At 33.5% G+C, this 21437-nt stretch overlaps 1 protein-coding gene across 1 annotated transcript; it reads left to right on the top strand.

The window, feature by feature from the left end:
* The first annotated feature begins 292 nt into the window (after positions 1-292).
* Positions 293-21407, top strand: LOC115883836 (piezo-type mechanosensitive ion channel component-like). The gene is made up of 9 exons (XM_030902243.1): positions 293-381; positions 2778-2873; positions 6468-6572; positions 9768-9918; positions 13223-13437; positions 15264-15407; positions 15562-15703; positions 21217-21303; positions 21363-21407. Exons 1-9 carry the CDS (start codon positions 356-358, stop codon positions 21405-21407), a joined length of 1011 nt encoding a protein of 336 aa, XP_030758103.1. The 5' UTR covers positions 293-355.
* The last annotated feature ends 30 nt before the right edge of the window (positions 21408-21437 follow it).

The raw sequence follows: 21437 nt of genomic DNA, 5'->3' as shown, positions 1-21437 counted from the left end.
ATAAAACTCTATGTGTTTTGATAAAATGCTCTAAATTGACATACATGTGCTCAGTAAATTACAATTCAATAGAAATTGTGTTATATCACGAAATTTGCCTGGTAAAATACCTTAAACTTCTTACTTTAACTTTAAACGATGCACTGAACCAAATATGTAAATACATACAATATTTTGTATACAAAAGAGGGTGATAAACCTTACTAAATAATCCTTTTCAGATAACACTCCTGATTCAAAGTTTTTTCGTAATGGACATAGCCGACTGGAATTCTTTAAGATTTGAAAACATATTTTTTATCCGCCGAATATAGTTGGACTCCAACGAAATTTGAGCACTTCGTTTGCCATAGCCATGTTGGCCTCCTTATTTTTCCATAGGTAATGATTTCCTATTCAATATTATAAATCGTACAAGTTAAATTATTATTAATTATAAGATAATATTACATCATCATCATCATCAACCAGCCACTAAAGTCCACTGCTGGACGTAGGCCTCCCTCGTTTGCTTCCATAACTCCCTATCTTGAACTATTTGCATCCAGTTACTGTGGATACGCCTTAAAGTCGTCATGCCATCTGCTTGGAGGACGGCTCCTCTGCTCCCTGAATGCATCATGTCTTGGTCTCTATTCTATTTTCTTCGTCCATCGGTCATCGTTTAGCCTTGCGATGTACCCTGCCCAATTCCATTTCAAAGTAGTTATTTTTCTCTATGGCGTCCATGACTTTTGTTCTGTCTCCCCCCGTACTTCGATATTCGGTACTTTGTCTCTCTCAGAGATAGCCCTAACATTGACCTTTCCATTTGCTCCTTGCGTTATTCTGATTTTGCTTACTGTTTCTTGGTTAATGTTACGGTCTCCACACCATACGTCCGACAGGTAGTACATATTGATTAAATACCTTTCTTTTCAAACATATCGGAAGTGCCCCTTTGAAAATGCATTTCAATCGTCCATAGGTGGCCCAAGTCGGTCCTGTTCGTCTGTTGAGCTCGCAAGTTTGATTATCGGGGCCTATATGTATTTCGTGATATTATACAGGTTTGTCCGAATTGTATGCCGGAAACTTCGGCAGCATATTCTGCAGATAAAAATAATTTAAAAAGTTCGTATAAATGTATGTCCTAAAATACTTAGTTTCGGAAATACAGGGTGTGGAACTTTCATTTTTATTTCGATTTTTTCCAAATAATTTATGGATGAAAATTGGTGCCTGGGAGTTTCTTGATATGAGAAATCTGATTTTGATGTCAATATAACTCCTACTTGTAGAGGGCACCACCTACATATTTTTTAACTGGTTTGAAGAGTAATAACTTTTCGTCCGTCCCTGTATGAAACTACTGAATAAAAAAATATACATTTACGAAGTTTTTCACTTAAAATGTGTCTCGGTAAAAATCGCTACGAGTAATGGTTCTCGAGATATTTGGAATCGAAATTATCAATACCTATCATCATTGACATAAATTAAACATGTTGACTAACTAGTTATTAGACTGAAATAATAAATTTGAAATGTTTTTGTGCCAAAAGTTCAACAGAAACTGTTTCATCATAATTTTTTCGCAGAACATTATGATTAATTTAAAAAAATAAAATATTATTTCAGTCAAGTAACTATCTACTCAGCGCGTTTATTTTTTGTCAATAATGACATGTATTGACTACTTTCATTCTAAATATCTTGAGAACGGTTGCTCGTAGCGATTTTTACCAAGAAAATTTTTTTACGTAAAAAGTCACGGAAATGTATATTCTTTCACTCCGTAGTTTATACAGGTACGGACGAAAACTTATTACTCTTCAAAACAGTTAAAACACGTGTAGGTGGCAATTCACTCATATTGACATCAAAATCAAGTTTATCATGTCGAAGAACTCCCAGATACCAATTCTCATCCAAATATTGACGTTACTTCATAAGTTATTTGGAAAAAATCGAAACTAAAATGAAACTTCTACACCCTGTATCTCCGAAACTAGGCATTTTAGGATATACATTTATACGAACTTTTTTACTTATTTTTATCTGCAGGAAGTGCTGTCTAAGTTTCCGGAATACAGTTCGGACCACCCTGTATATTATACCTATACAGGGTGCTACAAATTCGAAGTACTAGCATTGATATCTCGGAAACCGTAATAGATACGAAGATGGTTAAATTAAGGCAAAGTTGCACCTTCGGCTGTTCACCAAGATGCCATCAAAAAAATTTCAAAAATTTCAAGGATTCCTGAGTTTTTTTGGAAAAAACGGTTTTTTTTTTAAATAATTTTATTTTTTCCTGTCGTTACTTTTCTTGAAAAAACTAATTGCACATTCTCATAGCCACTTTATTAGGGCTATCTGAAAGTATTTTTAGATTTTCAAATTAGCTGATAATTTGTGAGATACAGAGGCCAACTTATTTTTTTTAAATACGGACCTGCATTTTTATTTTTATTAATAGTACCCTCTTACTTGTTATTACCACTTATGGCGTTGTAAGATGTACATCAATAAATAATCTCTTCAATCCAACACAATCTGGCAGCGCTGTCGCCATCGCTTGTCACTCAAAGTTGATCACGTGCATCGGAAATTGTTTTGCGATTACCATATAAGAATAGTGTACTCCTTCCTCATAGCCTTTTCTATTCAATGATAATTTTAAAACAAAAGTTGTATGTCGAAATTGTCCATTCTCTTGCTGAATGGAATTTTTATAATATTAATGGATATTCTAAATAAATTATTAACGTTAACAAATTATCAATTATTTCCAGAGCAATACTACAGCTGCTGGGATTATGGAAGCCTTATGTCTATCGATCGACGAAATTGATACAAGATGGTGATTATATTTTACAACGCCAAAAACTGTGAGTAGTTGAACAAGATTTATAGTTACTGTAAACTAAATATGATAAAATTAAAACTTTAATCTCATTGAAAACAAGTACTTCTGTAAATTGGTTCTTAAATATACAGGGTGATTTACGACCATGGTACGTTAGACGTTTATGGAAAACTGGTGCGGTGATAGGATTTAGTTTAAAAATTTGGATTTCTGCATAAAAGCACCTGCTCTATCTGTCTAAATGATTTTCAGTGTTACAGTGTTGCTGCTCCTTACTAAAAGTGGTAGCATCTTTGTTATTTTAAATAGAACACCTGGTATATTATTATATTTTACAACAGTTTTTTTTACATAGACAGATTTCGCAATCGCTCCAACCATCAGAGACATTGGAAATGACCAATTGGAATCCACTGGTTGACCAAAAACATTGTAAAAACCCAAATCAAAAATTACGAAAATAGTACTGTCTTGTAACCTTTGCAAATAACAATATCAATCTATTCAATTTTATAATCGCCCCCCGTAGCATAGTCGTCAAGTAATATCAGAGAAGAACAATCGTAGAGAAGCGACAAAAACCGTCGGCACGATTGAAGTGAGGGGGACCAAGTTTTGTGACCTTCAATTTGAGGTACGTGAGAGATCGCCGGTTTCTAACTACACTGAAAGAAATACAACGAAGGCAAAAGAAATGAAAAAAGATATACACTGATAAAAAATGTGTTTAGTAAAAAGTATATTAAAAATATTTAGGAATAATTTTGAATAGTAACTATCTTGTCGATTTGTCGATTTATCGCGTTCAACTCTATCTTTTAGGGATATTCCTTTTTTTATATATTTGATAATATTGTTTGCTTTCAAATTAATATTTGAAAAAACTGGATGTTTTTTTTTAAATCAAATGATAAATAAAACAATTTAAGAAATTTATCAGCTGTTATCAGAAGCATTAAACAAACGACAAAGTAAATAATAGGATTAATTTTTTAATGATATCAAATTAGTTTTCCATATAAGCGAGACTAAAAAAGACGAAATAAAAAATAATGAAGATAATGGATTTAATCTGAAGATTTTCTAATTTAATTTTTTAATAAACGTCTCAAAATATGTTAAAAAATATTAATGGTTAATAAAGTTTGATAATAAAACGCATACTAAGGTTTCATAAACTGTATGTGTGGTTTTATTAAAACAAATGTTTATTAGGGGTGTACTCAATATAACAATATGATAAATCTGAAATTAATAGTAAAAGTTCTACATATATATATTTTTTTAATTTAAATGTCAAAATGTACCTTTATCATATTGATCCATCTTCTTTTGTTACTTCCTGGTCAACAGTATTTTGAAATCATCGAACTATACGTTTTTGATATTTAAAAGACAAATAATTAAACTGTACTCAAATTGCAATTCTGTATTGTCCAAAAGTTATTTTGCGGATTCCGTTCAACTGTTAACTTTATTTTCAAAACCGGGAAGAAAATAAGGCACAATTATGTAAGTACTCCTTTTGTTTGGTGAACATTATAGTTTTATGAAAAAATAGTAATTTTTTACATTAAAAAACATGTCGATTTTACTAAAATAACAAAGTCAAAACTTAACAAACTAAATTTAAAATGAATTTACATATTTTGCTAAAATTTTTCGATGGATAATTTGTTCTACCATCGGTACCAATCACTTACTTTATTTTATTATTTTAGTTCAAAAACTTTGAAGGAATCTATTCATAAGAAGGATTTTAATATAAAAGTTCTTTTCATAAGGGACAATTTAATAATTTCGCAAGAGGCAGTTTTTAATTAATCGCGAACATTATAATAAGTAAGGATAAAAGATAGATTAGTTAATTCAAAAAGATTATTTATGCAAATAAAAAAATAGTAAGATTTCAGGACTTTAGCATTAACAATGCCCGTGTTCCGAAAATCTGTTGAGATGACAGTTGGCCGTTTTACCTCCCACTCCAAATTTTTAGGCGGGATTCGTTTTGCCGCTTCTCTACGGTTGTTCTTCTCTGGTAATATCGTTGGGACTAACAAAATTAAACCTCGTATATCGCCGAGAGTACGAATACCAAGAAATAGAAGCCGAAGAACAAGCAGGATTTAGAGCCGGAAGATCGACGGTGGACGACTTATTTACAGTCTCTCAAGTAATATGTAACAAGAGCAATATAAACCAAGAGCTACATCTTGTGTTCGTGGACCTGCAGAAGGCATACGTTTCCATTCCATATCCGTTCCGTATTTTTTATTGTATTGACGCTATACGTAAGCTTTCCTGCCATATCAGTTCCATACTTTTTATTGTACAATTTATATCATTACGAAAGATTTATTTTAAAAACTTGTATCTTTTGATAAAGGTAATATATTTAATTAAGAAGTGAAAGAATAAATAAATATCAGCAAAATGTTAACAGAGCAGGTACAAAGTTGATAACTTGACAACGCTGTTTTCGATACGCTGCAGTTCGTCCGCCGAAAAAATGTATGGAAGGAAAGGATATGGAACGGAACGGAAATGGAACGGCTAGTGTTCATTGTCCTATTCATATAAATGATATAATATTTTATGTAAACGGAAGGGAGCTGATACGGAAGGTATTGTGAAAATCAACCTTAACAGAGCAATTTTTCAATAAAATGACAACCAAAGGGCTAGTGTCGTCATGGCAAGTTTCTAGTGACAGTTAGTCGCTATTTTCAAAATCGAAATTAATTTATAGACTTTATCTAAATTTATAGCAGTTTACTTTTATTTAATTTACCTACAATTTAATAACTATTGTAGTTCAATTAATTATAGTATTATTATCTATTATTTTCTCAAGAAAAACGAAGAACTTCTGAAAATCTAAATAATAAAGTCCGTAACCTATAATGTCGATTTTAAAAATATTTATTCACTGTCATTAGAAAATTACCATGGCGTCACCAGACATCTTAATTGCCATTTCATTGAAAAAATCGCTTTTTATTCAAAATCTGAGCTAGATAGGTATAGGAAAACGTAATATAGTTTGAAAGAGCATTTGAATCTATTTCGATTTATTTTAAAAAAATAGAGGGTGTTTCACTTCAAATTAGTGATTTTTTTATGTAAAATAAATATTTAAAATAGATCAGCAATTTTTGATACCTAGATTGATACCCTGTATAAATTTATGGAAGCAATAACATTTTTCAGTAAAGTTTATTTCTCTACCTTTAAACTTAAACAGCACAAGAATAATTCTGAAAAGTAATGTACAGGGTGTTATAATCTATTTTATTGTAACAGGCGTATTTAAATAACTTTAAATATCTCAAAAACCAAAGATTTTAAACATATTACAACTTTATAATGAAAGTATTTTTTAAGCCCAAGAATCCATAAATGGAATAAAATACCGGGTGTTCCATAAGAAAAAATATAACTTTGGTATATGATCAGTTCTGAAACACTGGATATTTAAAATTAACCCATAAAATAGTTTATTTCTACATCATTCCGTTTTTCGTGCACCACCAAACCACCCTGTATTTTAGCAGATAACTAATTTGTTGCCTGATTTAATTATGAATAGAATGTTAATGTTAAATGATGATTTCAGAGTGAGTGCTCCAAATCCTCCAAATGCAACATCTAAAAAAGTATATACAATAGAGTCTACCAATGTAAAATTGGGAGACTACTTTCCTCAATCAGTAATGCATGGGTGAGTACCAGTAAAATAACAATGAAATAATGAAATACGTCTCCCCAAGTATATATACTCAGTGTTCCGATAAAAAATCCATATACAGTATGTCTTTGGATTGTCATTACAAGAGGAAAAACTTTTTTATTATTGACATTTTGAGAAAAATGTATTCTTTTACTTTTAATAGTACTTTAAAAAAAAACAGGTTCTAAATGTTAGTATATGACATAATCAGGATTGATTGACGTGTTCAATTGTTCTCGGTCACTTCCTGTTTCACCGGAAATTACTACAACTTCAGATTTTTCCATGGTACCTTCAGTATTTTTTACTTTATTTCATAGAAAATGACATTTTGAATAGAATTACATAATATGCCAACTTTTGACATTTTCACTTTAAAAAATTGTATTTTATATTCGGTCTAGAGTATGTAAAGTAGTACCGGTGATTGAACAAATAGGGAAGATACACAACCTAATGGGTGAATTCGTGACAAGCAGGCTGATTTAATTTCTCCTTACGTCTCAAGTGCTGGTACGGTGGAGACACCAATCGCTTTCCTGTAAACGTATAAAATACTTATTTTCTTTAATTCGGCCAGCGAAGGCATATCGAAGTCGGTGTAGATCTGAAAGCAACAGTGTTGCTATAGTTTCACGAAAATATCTTTGGATGAAAAATCTGCGTTTATGTATTGAAAATGTATTCGTGTGAAACATAGAATAAACAACAATAATATATTACATACCGAGGAGAGAAGTGTTTCATTATTGTCGAGAGATTAGTCAAGCAGCGTTAAAAGCGATCAACTCAGTATCAATCAATTCGAAATTGGTCAAAGAATGCATAGAGAAGCTGAATAAATTAGGCAAAGAAAGTCCTCCTACACTGGGTGCCTGCTCACCAAGGGATAGAAGGCAATGAAAAAGCAAATAATCTAGCTAGGAAAGGAGCGAACACTCCACTAACTGGACCAGAACCGTTCTGCTTTCCAAGTGGTAACCAACTCAAGGCGGAACTCAAGAACTTGGAAGATTCCATCCGCAATCTGGAATGGAAATCTTGCAATGGTCTAAGACACTCGAAGAAGTTTCTGAGGGCTTATGATCAAGAAAAATCACAGACCTTCCTGGGTCTGAGTAAGAACAATCTTCGGATTGTCACGGGGTTTTTAACAGGACACTGTCTCCTCAATGGACACCTCAGTAGATTGAAACTAAGAGGAAACGGCGAATGCAGATTCTGTGGGGAAGATGGGGAAACACCAGTACACCTCATCACTGAGTGCGCCGAGACGACAACCATTCGTGCCATGAATTTTGGTACGACTGATATTGGAGATGGAGAACTACCCTCTATAAAACCGTCCCAGATACTGGCTTTTGTCAAAGCCCTGGGACTGTATGATGAGTTATGATTCAAGAAAGGGGGACACAATGGATCTGTAAGGTCGAAGTGATTAACCCCCCTCCCACTCATTCTAAATTCTAAAAAAAAATTCTAATTGTCGAGAGATTGGTATTGTTAAGAAATTTTAAAGAAATTAAATCTCGAGACAATAATGAAAACTTTCCTCCGAATATTCCGAAATCTATTTCATTTACAACCACATCATTAATTAAAAAACAGGGACAGTATTTTATTTTGAAAAAAATAAATATGCGAAAATTTGTCGTTTTCTGTTTTGGCATTTTCATATCTATAGTTACCGGTACCAATGGTTGTTATGGCGCAAACCTTCAACAGAAAAACAAACAACTAAGTGACAGTTTTGAATTTCTCGTTCGCTTTTTCGAATTTATATAACACAGAAAGCCAGAATATTGTCGGAAAGTTCTGATAATGAAGACTACTTTAATATTGGTACTCCACGAGAACTTACAGAAGCTGCAAAAATAGCAGAAGCCAGTTTACTTCCAGAGAAAAGTAGGGGGCGATATGAAATAGCATTGAAAGTATACGAAAAATGGTGTGCCGAAAGAAATGCTAAGAATATTGCTTCGTAGACAGTCTTGATGGCATATTTTAGCGAGATGGCAAGGCAGAAAAAGCATTTGGGCTACGTACAGCATGATACGGACAATGCTAGAATTAAGGGAAAAGACTGACATATCAAAATATCACAAACCCGTCACTTTTTTAAAACGTCATAATATAGGTTTTAAGCCAAAGAAGTCTAGCATTTTTACCTTCAACAAATAAATGTATTAAAATCTTATTATTGTTAATCTTCTTATTTATTTTTCTTAATGTTAGATAAGTATTTAATATAAAAGAATATTTTGCTTAATTAAATGAGGCGAGAAATAAGAAAATCCGAGTGAGGAAAATGGATGAAGGAAATGGGTGAATTTCCCTCACCCATGAATGAGAGAAGAAATGTAAATAATTCAACACTTTCAAATTTTTTAAAAGTCAGTAATGTCAGTATTACATATGTGGTTGTAAATTAAAATTAAATTTCTATTATAGGTACTAAATATGTCGTATGATCGAAAAAAGTCGTTTAGTTGGCTTGGAAATGACCATAATATTGTTAATGTTATTTACCATAATATGTTAATGTTTACCATAATATTTTACATATGAAATAACAGCGATCTTCATGTTTGTTTGATTTGTTTAATGATAAAAAAAATCAATATTATTAACGTACGGTACCCAAAATCCGTAAATCAACGGACCAATCAGTAATTCGGGCAACACTGTCTCCGGCTGCCACTCACTCTGTCGACTGGAAGCAAAACTACAGTAGAGTATTCTTTATCCGCTGCGCTGTAAACGTATATTAGCGCGCAGCGGCGCGGCGCAGAGCTAAACTTAATCTCGGAATTCTCGGACAGGTTTTGTGCCAGGAAATCGCCCATAAGGTTGCGCATCTTCTTATTTTTTCAATCAACGGTGGTACTTTTTTTAATATGCTAATGAACCATCCTTGTTCTGTTTGATTAAAAATACGATTTGTGCATTTTCACCGGCCACGAAAAGTCACGAAAAATATTAGATGATCAAATATATTTTACGTATTTTACCAAGGCTCCTTGATTAAAAATTAGTGGTTTTAACAGAGCTATGGTACTTGAAATTTAAAGTAACTTTTAATTTATTTAGGGTGCTTCAGTGTCTATATTATTATTTTATTGAACACTGTGTGTGTATATTAACTATATATTTACTTATTGTATTAATTTTATTTATTTGTGTTAGGGCGCAAAAGTATGGTGAATCAGTAAAGTCGTTCCTTCAGCAACTCCTAACGCCATCAAGTACACAAGTACCAGTAGACGTCTACACTCCAATGTTCTTTTGCGACCTCATCAACTTATTTAATATTACATTCTTCTTCGATTCATTTATGGTAAGAAATTATTATAACTACTAGTCACAAATTAAGGACATGTTGTTTGAAATCAATTTCCCCTTGAACCCTTTGTTCGATTTTGATGTAATGACATCCATGAGTAAGCAACGGGGATGTCAATGTTCCATCAAGTCGGAAACTAATGTGAACTAAAGACCTAGTTCAAGGAACTATTGCTTCTGGAGAAAGTAGTTCCTTCCACCCAAGTAACATTTTTAGACACAAAATCGATACAAAATCTCTGCTGAGAAACATTGCGAAACAGTTTCGAAACAATGAAGGTGTTTGTGTCAGGACACAAAAGTTCTGGAATTAATTTGACAAATTTTTGACACATACCGGGTGTTGCATCGTCGAGCAGGACATAGGAAATCCCATGTAAATTTTAAAAGGGTCAATTATTGGCTTCCCTAATTATTTTAGAGAATAATTCTATTTAAGTTTATTGAAGAGCACTAAAACCCACATTCAAAAGAATAACTTTAGATATTTTTGATTAGCCCGTTTACGAGTTATCGCCGATTTCTTTTTAAATATTTCTCCTTTCTTATGGCCCTGTATTTACTTATGAGCACCAGTCAAAGTAAAAGATAACTGTCAAATGAAGTTGTCATTTCAGAAATTTATCTATTTAGTGCTTTATTATTATTATTAAAAACTCATACCTACATCGAAAATATTAGCCATGAATTACACTACCGAAGAAAAAGTATTGATGATTAAATGGTATTATCAAGGAAATAGTTATCAAAAGGTGTCGGACATGTTTGCTGCTCTGTATCCGAATAGACCGATACCTGGAAAATCTACAATCGCAAGGAATATCCAGAGATTTGAGACCAAAGGTACCCTAATAAATAACTGCAGATGTGAAGCAAGGCAGGAACAAAGAGAAGATGCAAGAAATGATACCGACTTGGAAGTTTTATTGTGCGTGGAAGAGAACGATGGAAAGATCAGCACAAGGAAACTTGAGGATGAAATAGGAATAGATCACACTACAGCGTTTCGAATTTTGAAACGACATAAATACTATTCCTTCAAATATGAAAAGCACCAAGAGCTACGAGATGGGGACGAAATACGGCGGCAGGCGTTTTGTTTTGATATGATGGAAAGAGCAAACACGGATAGGGAATTTTAAAAAATATATGTTTCACTGACGAATGCACGTTTACTTTAAATAATGAACCCAATGGATGGCTGCCCGGCACATAGTACACTGGCTGTTCGGGAATATTTAGACAATACTTTTAACGGAAACGTTATTGGCCTAAATCATACTGTAAATTTGCCAGCAAGGTCTCCTGATATTTCGCCAAATGATTTCTTTCTCTGGGGCCATTTAAAAAACAGGATTTACAAGGATAAAAAATACCCAAATCTAGACGAGTTAAAAAATGCTATTTCTGCCGAATGCAATAGAATTTCAGTTTACCAACTAGCGAATGCAAGAAGAGAAATTTATGATCGCCTGGGTTATTGTCTAGCAGTCGATGGAGGAATATTTGAACATCTTCTTAAATCCTAAAGTTCTAACAATTTAATAGTACCTAAATTAATAAGTTATTGAATATTGTAATAATACTGTAATTAACCTTGTAATTGATTACATTATTTTACTATAATTCATATTAATTTGTATTTATAAATACATCTTTAAGATTTCCGATGAAGGAATGCGTTTCCAGTAATAATAAAGCACCATAGATAAATGAAACAAGTTTAGATTGGAAAGTGCCCATAAGGACAATGTAAACACTATTTGGCTCTATTCTTGCAACGGTCGCGACCCAAAACTTTTGAAAATTTCGGAGCGGTTCGGCATGGGTTCGGCTTTTTCCGGAATTATATCGCCAAATATTGTTTATTCAAATTTATTATTATTTTCGTTTAATTTTATAAATAAAATACAATGTGGTGCATACAAGAAACTTTATTTTATATAAGGACGCATGTATGAAATACCTATGAAACAATGGAAACCGACGTTATGCCACGATCTATGGTGGTTTTTGCAGTTCACAAAAAATAATTTGTAGCAACAAATAATGATATATAGAAGGGGCATTAAAAATATGAAAGTACATTATTAAATTAAACGATGAATTTGCTTTAGCCATACATTTTTGTGCGAGAAAACCAAGATCAACAAAGATCTGAAGACAAAAAAAAATATGGCGGAGGTCGACATTGTTGATGGTTGTTTTCATTTTGAAATCCACACACAGACATAGACTATTTTAGTTTGTTATTTTGTTTCTTCACATTCAGAAACAGTGGCTGCTGAAAACTGGAACATCTTGGACACAAATTACAGAAAATGTATCGTAACATTTCCTCTAAAAGTTTTGATTCCGCATCGAAACATTTCAGGAAACGACTAGTGCGACCACATTGGAAGCACATGTAATAAAGGCACATAAAATGTATATATAGGTTCGAAAATGTTTTCCATTTTTGGCATACCGTTTCCATTTTGTGTTAAGAAACAGACACGATTATCAGAAACATTACCTAAGATGTGTCCAAAAATGCTACTTTGGTACAAGGAACTAGAAATTCCCACATTAATTCCTCATCAGTACAGGGTGGCTCGAATTCCACGCTTATCATTTGGGATTTCGGAAACCGTAAGAGATACAGGATCGGTTAAATGGAGGCAAAGTTACGCAATTTGATGCTCAATAAAATGCCGTATTGCATTTTTATTTTTTATTTTTTTTTGCATAAAATATTCTGGTGATGGAATTTTCTGTACGAAACGTCGGCAAATATCAAAGTGACTATATATTATAGTGTTTTAAGAGTGATGAAAGGATATAATTAAATTCAAAAAATATCAGGTCCGTATTTAAAAAAAAATAAGTTGATGATGGTCGCCAGAAGCCGAAACGTCAGAGTCAATATTTAATATAAACAGAGTTATAGAGCAGCTCTATAACACAGAGTTATAGAGCAGAAAAAGTGGCCATGAAAATGTGTTTTTCATTTTAAGTTATCTTAACAAATAAAGCCAGGAAACAATAGAAAACAAAATTAAAAATTCCGTTTTTTTTCGAATATATTCGAAAGTATTCGGAATTTTTCAAAATGCAATACGGCATTTTATTGAGCATGAAATTGCGCAACTTTGCCTCCATTTAACCGATCCTGTAGCTCTTACGGTTTCCGAAATCCCAATGATGAGCGTCGAATTCGAACCACCCTGTACATCTGACAAATTTCCATATTTAAACTATTGATTCTTATAGCACATACAGGAAATAAAAAACATATCTGATATTATGTTTTTTGACAGGACAAAGAGGAAAAGCACGGCCTCATAGGTTTCTTGATGACAAACAAGGTGCCGATGTCCTTTATAGTGACATTTTTGCTTCAGTTCGGTATGATGGTGGTGGACCGATGGATATACAAAGGCAAACGACGATTCATCAAGACGCTGTTTCACTTTTTCCAAGTGTTTACGTACCATATATGGTTTTTCATAATATACCCCATGGTCACCCTTAGGTAATGAATTGTGATAATGGCTATGAAATGAACATCGCTGTCATTTTATACAGGGTGGCCCATCGAAAACGTTCCGCAAGGCATAACGGCCATGGTAATTTTTTTTTCAGAAAATCCAAAAACACGTCAATTTTGTTTGTGAGGGGGACAACTTTTGTCCCAAAAATTATTGCAAAATCTTCAACCCTCTAAGCGGGGGTGTCATCCCCCAACTTTTTTCAAATGGGAAGGGGGGTCAAGTGGCGCTGCAATGAAAAGAGATTTCTATTCTCTATATTTCCCCGCTTCGTTTTTGAAAATCGGTCGAGTCATTGAGAAAATATGAAGGATTGAAATTTGAAAAGTTTATTTAAACATTTATCAGACTAAATAATAAGGATAAATTCGACCAATTTGCTGTTTTTTCTTATTATTTCTAGATGTTTACGCATTTTTTCACTTGCCACAAGGTTGAACGATCAGGTGCGGTAGTTGCTAAATAGCTGTTCTGTGACTTGTGCGTTGAAGTTCTCAATATCGTTAAACTTTTTAACAATTATGGTGTACTCACTTGCAGAAAAAGTGAATATAATCGAACTTTATTTTAAAAATAATGAATGTGGCAATCGGTTTGCGCAGATATTCAATGAACGCCATCCTGACAAACACCTTTATGGCAAAATTGTTCGTGATTTAGTAGCAAAATTTCACAAAACTGGTTCCGTTATGAATAAAAAGAGGCAGAGAGAAAATCCTGTAGTAAATGAAGCTATGGAGGTATTCGTATTGGGCCAAGTTGCCATGGGTAGTACGCTGAGTACAAGAAAATTAGCCAATGAGACCGCGACCGGCGTGAATCGTACAAGTGTCCAAACGATATTAAAAAAACACGTAGTAAACACGTAGTAAACAAGTTCTACCCGTACAAAATTCAGTTGGTACAAGAACTCAACGAAGACTATTTTGATCGTCGCGGGCTGGTATTTTTGGAAATTCTATTGTCGGTCAGTTTAACGATATTGAGACCGCACCTGATCGTTCAACCTTGTGGCAAGTGAAAAAATACGTAAACATCTAGAAATAATAAGAAAAAACAGCAAATTGGTCGAAGGAAATTATCCTTATCATTTACTCTGATAAATGCTTAAATAAACTTTTCAAATTTCAATCCTTCATATTTTCTCAATGACTCGACCGATTTTCAAAAACGAAGCGGGGAAATATAGAGAATAGAAAGCTCTTTTCATTGCGGCGCCACTTGACCCCCCTTCCCATTTGAAAAAAGTTGGGGGATGACACCCCCGCTTAAAGGGTTGAAGATTTTGCAATCATTTTTGGGGCAAAAGTTGTCCCCCTCACAAACAAAATTGACGTGTTTTTGGATTTTTTGAAAAAAAAAATATCCTGGCCGTTATGTCTTGCGGAACGTTTTCGATGGGCCACCCTGTATGTAAAATTACATAGGGAATTGCCATCGATGTTTATTTCCATGCCAACTGGACGCCGTTTTTTTTTTCGATCATAGATACGGTATTTATCATTTTAATTGTTTCTATTAGAAACTCAAATGGGATAGGCGAAATCAATATTATCAGTTAGAGAATAATATGGATTCAGCAGACGGCAACCAAAAAATAAGAGAAATAAAATCTATTTCTAAATTAATATGACAGCCAGAGTTATAACTGTCACTGAATATAGTTTCATATTCTGTCGCTGGAGAGATTATACATACAAAGTTATTCGCAGAGTCATTTAACAAGCAATATTGCAGCTAAATGATTATATTTTTAAAAATTGTGACTTTTGGGGTCATTTTCTTCACAATTTCTTCATTACATTTACAGAGTGTTCAGTGAGACGCCTGCGGTACAAACCTTCTACGTTACAAAGTGCATGTACTTTCTGTTTTCGGCCTATCAGATAAGAAATGGATATCCCATGTTAATATCAATGCATTTCTTGTGGCATAGATACACTACATTTAACAGGTATCTGCAGTATAGTAAAAAAGTTTTATGATCAAAAGGGCTCTAGATAATATAGATATATATGTCCAAAGCAAGCTTGATCAAAAAACTTTTTGAACAGACGATGTGATTTAAAATAATGTTTATCAAGAAAAATTGTAAAAAACTATTGTAGGTTTGCGTTTAAGTTTTACACTCTAATCCCATATGTTTTTGAACTACGAACTTTGTTGGACTGGACAATTACCGACACTTGCCTAGGAGTGTCACAATATTTCAAAATGGAGGACATAACTGAGAATATCTATGATCAAATGGTAATTAAGTTTTAATTCAAGAAAAGTAGTTTTTTCATAATTAAAATAACTAAAGTAAAACCAAAGCCAGCCTATGTTAACCTTTATATACCAACCCTGCTTAAACAAATTTATATACAGGGTGGTCCAAATGTATTGGGAAACTTCAGCAGCATATTTATCATATAAAAATATATAAAAAGTTCTATAAATATATATCGGTATAAACATATAAAGGTGTATAAAAAAATATTTTTATTTTATTTTTTCCAAATAATTTCTGAACTAACGTAGATATTGGGATAAAAAATTGTGTCTGGGAGTTTCTTGACATGAAAAATTTGATTTGGATGTCAATATGACTCCTACTTATAGAGAACGCCACCTACATATTTTTAACTGTTTTGAAGAGTAGCTTTTTGTCCGTACCTGTATAAAATTAACTGTATGAAACTACTAATAAAATATACATTTCTACTATTTTTACGTAAAAAAGTCTCTTGGTAGAAATAGCTAAGAGTAATGGTTCTCGAGATATTTGGAATCGAAATTATCAATACATATCATTATTGACAAAAACTGAACATGTTGACTAGATAGTTATTAGCCTGAAATCATAAATTTGAAATGTTTTTGTGCCAAAGATTCGACAGAAACTATTCCATCATATATGTTTTCTAGAAGTACTATGATTAATTTAAAATAAAAACTAAAAAGTTCCCAAATTTATCATTTCAGTCAAATAACTATTTAATCAATATCTTTATTTTTTGTCAATGATGACAGGTATTGATGGTTGTAGAAGGTAGAATGTTTTGGGGGGGAATTAATCACCGCGACCTTATAGATCTATTTTGGGTTCCCCTTTCTTGAGTTATAACGAGTTGTAACTCATCATACAGTCTCAAGGCTTTGACAAACGCCAGTATCTGAGGCGGCTCCACAGAGGCCAGCTCTCCATCCTCGACATTAGACGTATACCAAAATTCATGGCACGAACGGAACCACACATTTTCACAGTTGTTTCTTAGCTTCACTATACTGATACTGAGGTGTTCGTTGAGGAGACAGTGTCCTGTTAGAAACCTTGTAACAATCCGAAGATTATTTTTACTTAAATCCAGGAAAATCTTTGATTTTTCTCGGTCGTAAGTTCTGAGAAATTTTTTCGTGTGTGTTAGACCGTTGTAGGATTGCCAATCCAGGTTACGGATGGAGTCTTAAGCTGCGTCCTCACTGAGTCGACACTGTCAATCGACCCTGTCTATCGACGCTGTCGATTTGGTGTGTACGTGGCAATCGACGGTGTCGATCGACAGAATTAATCGATCAACATGTCGATTTGTTTTCCATCGTCCGTCAGTAAACATCAAAGAACAATCGATCGACATTAGTGTGTGGACCTGTTTTCGACATTCGACATTCGACAAACTGTTATACACAGTGACGTCTTGGCTAGATGAAATCGTAGTCTTGCTTTTTCGTTGAAGAAATGGAATGGGAGCAAGATAAAGTCATAGCCTTTATTTAGGCATACAAACTGAGAAAGAATCTATGGGATTGTAAAACCAAAAACTATAAGAACAGAAACTTGAGGCACGATGCCCTTATGGAAATTGTTAATCAATTTAACATCGATAAGCAAGCGGTAGAACAAAAAATAAAAAATCATCAGAGTCATTTTGCAAGAGAAGTGATAATAATATATGCGACACAAGTAACTATTGCGTCATCTTCGTTAGACATGTTGATTTCGACTGATCGACAAACATGTCTGTCAATCTGGTGTGGACAGATGCAGTTTTGTCGACTTGTTGATCAATAATGTCGATAGACATGGTCGATCGACAGTGTCGACTCAGTGAGGACGCAGCTTTAAGCTCCGCGCGCACTGAAGGGGTATAGGCGCGAGCGAGCGGCGCGACCGGGCGGAAAGTCGATTGTAACAGCGCACTGGAGTCGCACGATCGACGGTCGAGAACACGTCACCAGTATAAACTTGAGCATAGACGAGGAGAAGTTTAGTCAAATTCATTCGGCATTTCAAAAAATTATAAAGTATTATTACTATTTATATTTTTATGCAACTTTTTATATTTTATGCTTTATGATGGAAATGAATATTATTTAGATCTTAACCAAACACACATTAATATATTTAGATCTTAACAAACCACATAAAATTAGTGAAATAGAGTGGAAAATGGGGATAAAATATACTACATGACTCTTAGCTTGACCGATTTTAACAAATTTGGTATCATTCAAAAGGGTTTAATTTGTTCTTTAAAAACAAAGCTAGATATGAAAAATAGTCAAATAAAACTTCTATTTTTAGTTTTTTAAACTAAATAAGTGTCATTACAAACATTTATATATAGCTTTTATTTTAAGTTTTTAAAATATTTGTTTTAAGTCAGTAGTAAATAAAACGAAACTTGTTTACATTTTGTTTAATGATTGACGTTTCGACCAATTCTAATTCGGTCTTCTTCAGAATCTATAATATACGTATAAATAATTTTCTACGTTTGTGGTAAGAAAAAATTATATATTAAACACATTGTTAGTGATAAAATTGTATTGTATATTATAGATTCTGATGAAGACCGAATTAAAATTGGTCGAAACGAAACGTCAATCATTAAACAAAATGTAAACACCAGTTTCGTTTTATTCACTACTTAAAACCAAGATTTTAGAAACTTAAAATATAATAAAAAAGTCAAAGAAAATTGAAAAAAGAAAAAATATAAATAGTTTTTCTGTATTATCGAAAAGGAACGGCATCAGCGATGGCCATGAAATGAAGGTCGGTGCCATTTTATATGTAAATTTATATAGGAAATGTCATCAATTGTCATTTCCCATCCAACTAGACGCCGTTTTTTTCTATCATACAGTAGATATATGTACAAATATTTATTCAAACATAAATATTATTTTCTCTATTTGTACCTTGTACGGAGCGATCAACATAGTAACATAGGATGACTGTTTACCAGCTGTTATTACTAATGTCAAAACAAACCACACACAAAAATTAAATAATATGATAAGATTTTTGACGATGTTTAAATTCGATTTCCATAATAATGTGAGATAATCAAAACGAGATGAGAAATACATGGGTTTAATCGGAAGGTTTTCTAATTCAGTTATTGAATAATATAAACAATATAGGTTACGTGCTTGTAAGAATTTTTTATAAAAAACCACATATTAAGTATGATATGGTCTCGTACACTTTCGATTAATAATTCATCGGACATGTTTAATGTAAAACCGCTCCACTAAAAACAGTCGCTCGGCGTAGACTATTCGTCCCCCTCCCATGCATTCTCTGATTTCGCCTGATGTCGCGAGTACCGCCGCTAGCTCGAAGCGCACCGATGGCACCGATCTAATGCCATGGGCGGACTTACATTTATTTCAACGTAAACTGAAAATTACGTACCGCTCGCTCGCTCCGATACCCCTTCAGTGCGCGCGGAGCTTTACAGGTTCTTCAGTTCCGCTTTAAGTTGGTTTCGACTTGGAAAGCAGAATGGTTGTTCTTATCCAGTTAGTAGAGTGTTCGCTCCTTTTATAGCTGGATCGTTTGCTTTTTCATTACCTTCTATCACTTGGTGAGCCGACACCCAGAGTAGGAGGACTTTATTTTCTTTGCCTAATTTGTTCGGCTTCTTTAGGCATTCTTTGACGAACTTTGAATTGATGGTTTTTAGTGCTGCTTGACTATCGGATAAATGGTTATTTCCTGTTTTCGATAGTTCCTCTCTAAGATAAATTGTACGCATGTTTCGATAGCGTAGATTTCTGCCTGAAGGATGCTGGGGTAGATGCCCATGCCCATTGGTTCGGGGTATTTAGTTTTTGGCCCAAATACTCCTATCCCTGTCTCAGCTTTGGTTTTGGAAGCATCAGTATACCACTTTATGGTATACATGGTATATGGTATACTTGGTATATGTTATACTGGGTATATGTTATACTTGGTATATGTTATACTTGGTATATGGTATATTTGGTATACGAGTTTATAGTATAATTGGTATATATTTATGGCATCAGTATACCTCTTTTACATTGGAGAACGTTTAGTCTTTTACATTGCCTGAGCAAAAGTTTCTCTCTTCCAATCCTTTTTATTGCTCAAAACTACAGTGAGGTGTTTGTCAAAGTTGTAAATTCTTGGTATGACGGCTAGTCGTAGCGCTTTTTACCAAGAGGTATTTTTTACGTAAAAAACGGCGGAAATGTATATTTTTTCACTCGATATGGATGAAAAGTTGTTACTTTTCAAACCCATTGAATAAAAATATTAAGGAAGGAGTATAATGTTATCCATGTATTCATGCATGGCTGACGGAAAGAGGACTCTAGGGTGCTGGTCATTGACAGTTCTGTTTGACAATTCACTTGACACATTTGAATTTGATTTGAAGTTTTGTGGATTTGTCAGTCTTGACTGGGCTTATTTTATGTTATTTATTATTTTATTCTACTATTAAAATTGTGGCAGAACTCAAATTTACAGTTGAAACTATTGCGATTTATCGGAAAATACTGAAAAACAGTTGGTTGTGTAGCTTGCGGTAAATCTCGGTCAAAAATCGAGGGGAATAATGGAATAACTTTTTTCTAGTAAGTGGCTATAGGTATAATATTCATACGTGTAGTAAACCGATCATTTATGAAATTAATTTAAAATTAACTAATTAATATTTTTTCTGTGGTGCCCGGTGGCGTAGAGGTACAGGCTCTCGTCTACCAATCTGAAGGTGTGGGTTCGATTCCCACACCCGGCATTTCATCAGCCGACTATTTTTATTAAAATAAAAATAGTTTGGGTACCTAGGTCGACTCAGCCTTAAGTGAGTACTTGGGATTCACAATCCTGAGGTAATAATAGGCGGTTGAAGCGTAGTGCTAGCCACATTACCTTCCTTGTATACCGAACGGCTCTAGTATAGCAAGCTGTACCTTGCTACTCCCAAGGCGTTAAACGCTATATACGGGGGCTATTATTATTATTATATTTTTTCTTGCATTTTTGCTTCTATTAACTACTTGTCAAAGATTAGTTTCAAAGAATTTAGATACGTCAATTTGACTTACCTGCTTCAGTAGCGTATCGGATATTTTTGTATTAATAGATAATTATTATAATTATCTATTTTTATTAGAATTATATATTTTTATAACAATTTTAATAACTACCAACATTTATTCACAACGTAAAATAAAACAACAAATTATTGAGTCCACTCCACGTCTACCCTACGTCATATTTTTACACGTTTTGAATAAAATTAGAACGGCACTGATAAACCGGAATTTAAGTCGGACATTTTAAAGTCCTGTTGCGGTCGACCTAAGAATTTTGATATGCTCCTTCCTTAATATTTTTATTCAAGTTAGTATATTTTATTTATTTTTATCTGCAGAATATGCTGCCGAAGTTTCCCGAATACAATTCGGACAATTTATGTCGTAAATGTAGATACTGATTCTTTGCCTTTATGTTACAGTGTGAAAGAGAGTTTGAAAAGCTGACGTCCAGTGAGGAATCATCGGGTAAAAGAAAGAAAAGGCCGCTGAAGTACGCGTTAGGATGTGTACTCTTCGTCCTACTCACCTTTTCCCTTATTTTACCCTTCCTTATATTTGCCATGAGCGGTACAGTAGGAGTGACCACGCATCCACCAAGAATGAGGCTTAGCCTGTATTTAGGAACCATGCAGCCTATATA

Source organism: Sitophilus oryzae, unplaced genomic scaffold (genome assembly GCF_002938485.1).
Source record: "Sitophilus oryzae breed Bouriz unplaced genomic scaffold, Soryzae_2.0 scaffold_1_pilon_pilon, whole genome shotgun sequence".
Lineage (NCBI taxonomy): Eukaryota > Metazoa > Arthropoda > Insecta > Coleoptera > Curculionidae > Sitophilus > Sitophilus oryzae.
This window is presented reverse-complemented; position numbering and strand designations above follow the sequence as displayed.

Excerpts from the sequence above, each read along its gene's own strand:
- LOC115883836 (XM_030902243.1), top strand. The coding sequence starts at position 356 with ATGTTGGCCTCCTTATTTTTCCATAG. Across the intron at positions 382-2,777 it reads GCCTCCTTATTTTTCCATAG|AGCAATACTACAGCTGCTGG; the intron begins GTAATGATTTCC and ends AATTATTTCCAG. Across the intron at positions 15,704-21,216 it reads AGAATATCTATGATCAAATG|TGTGAAAGAGAGTTTGAAAA; the intron begins GTAATTAAGTTT and ends TTTATGTTACAG.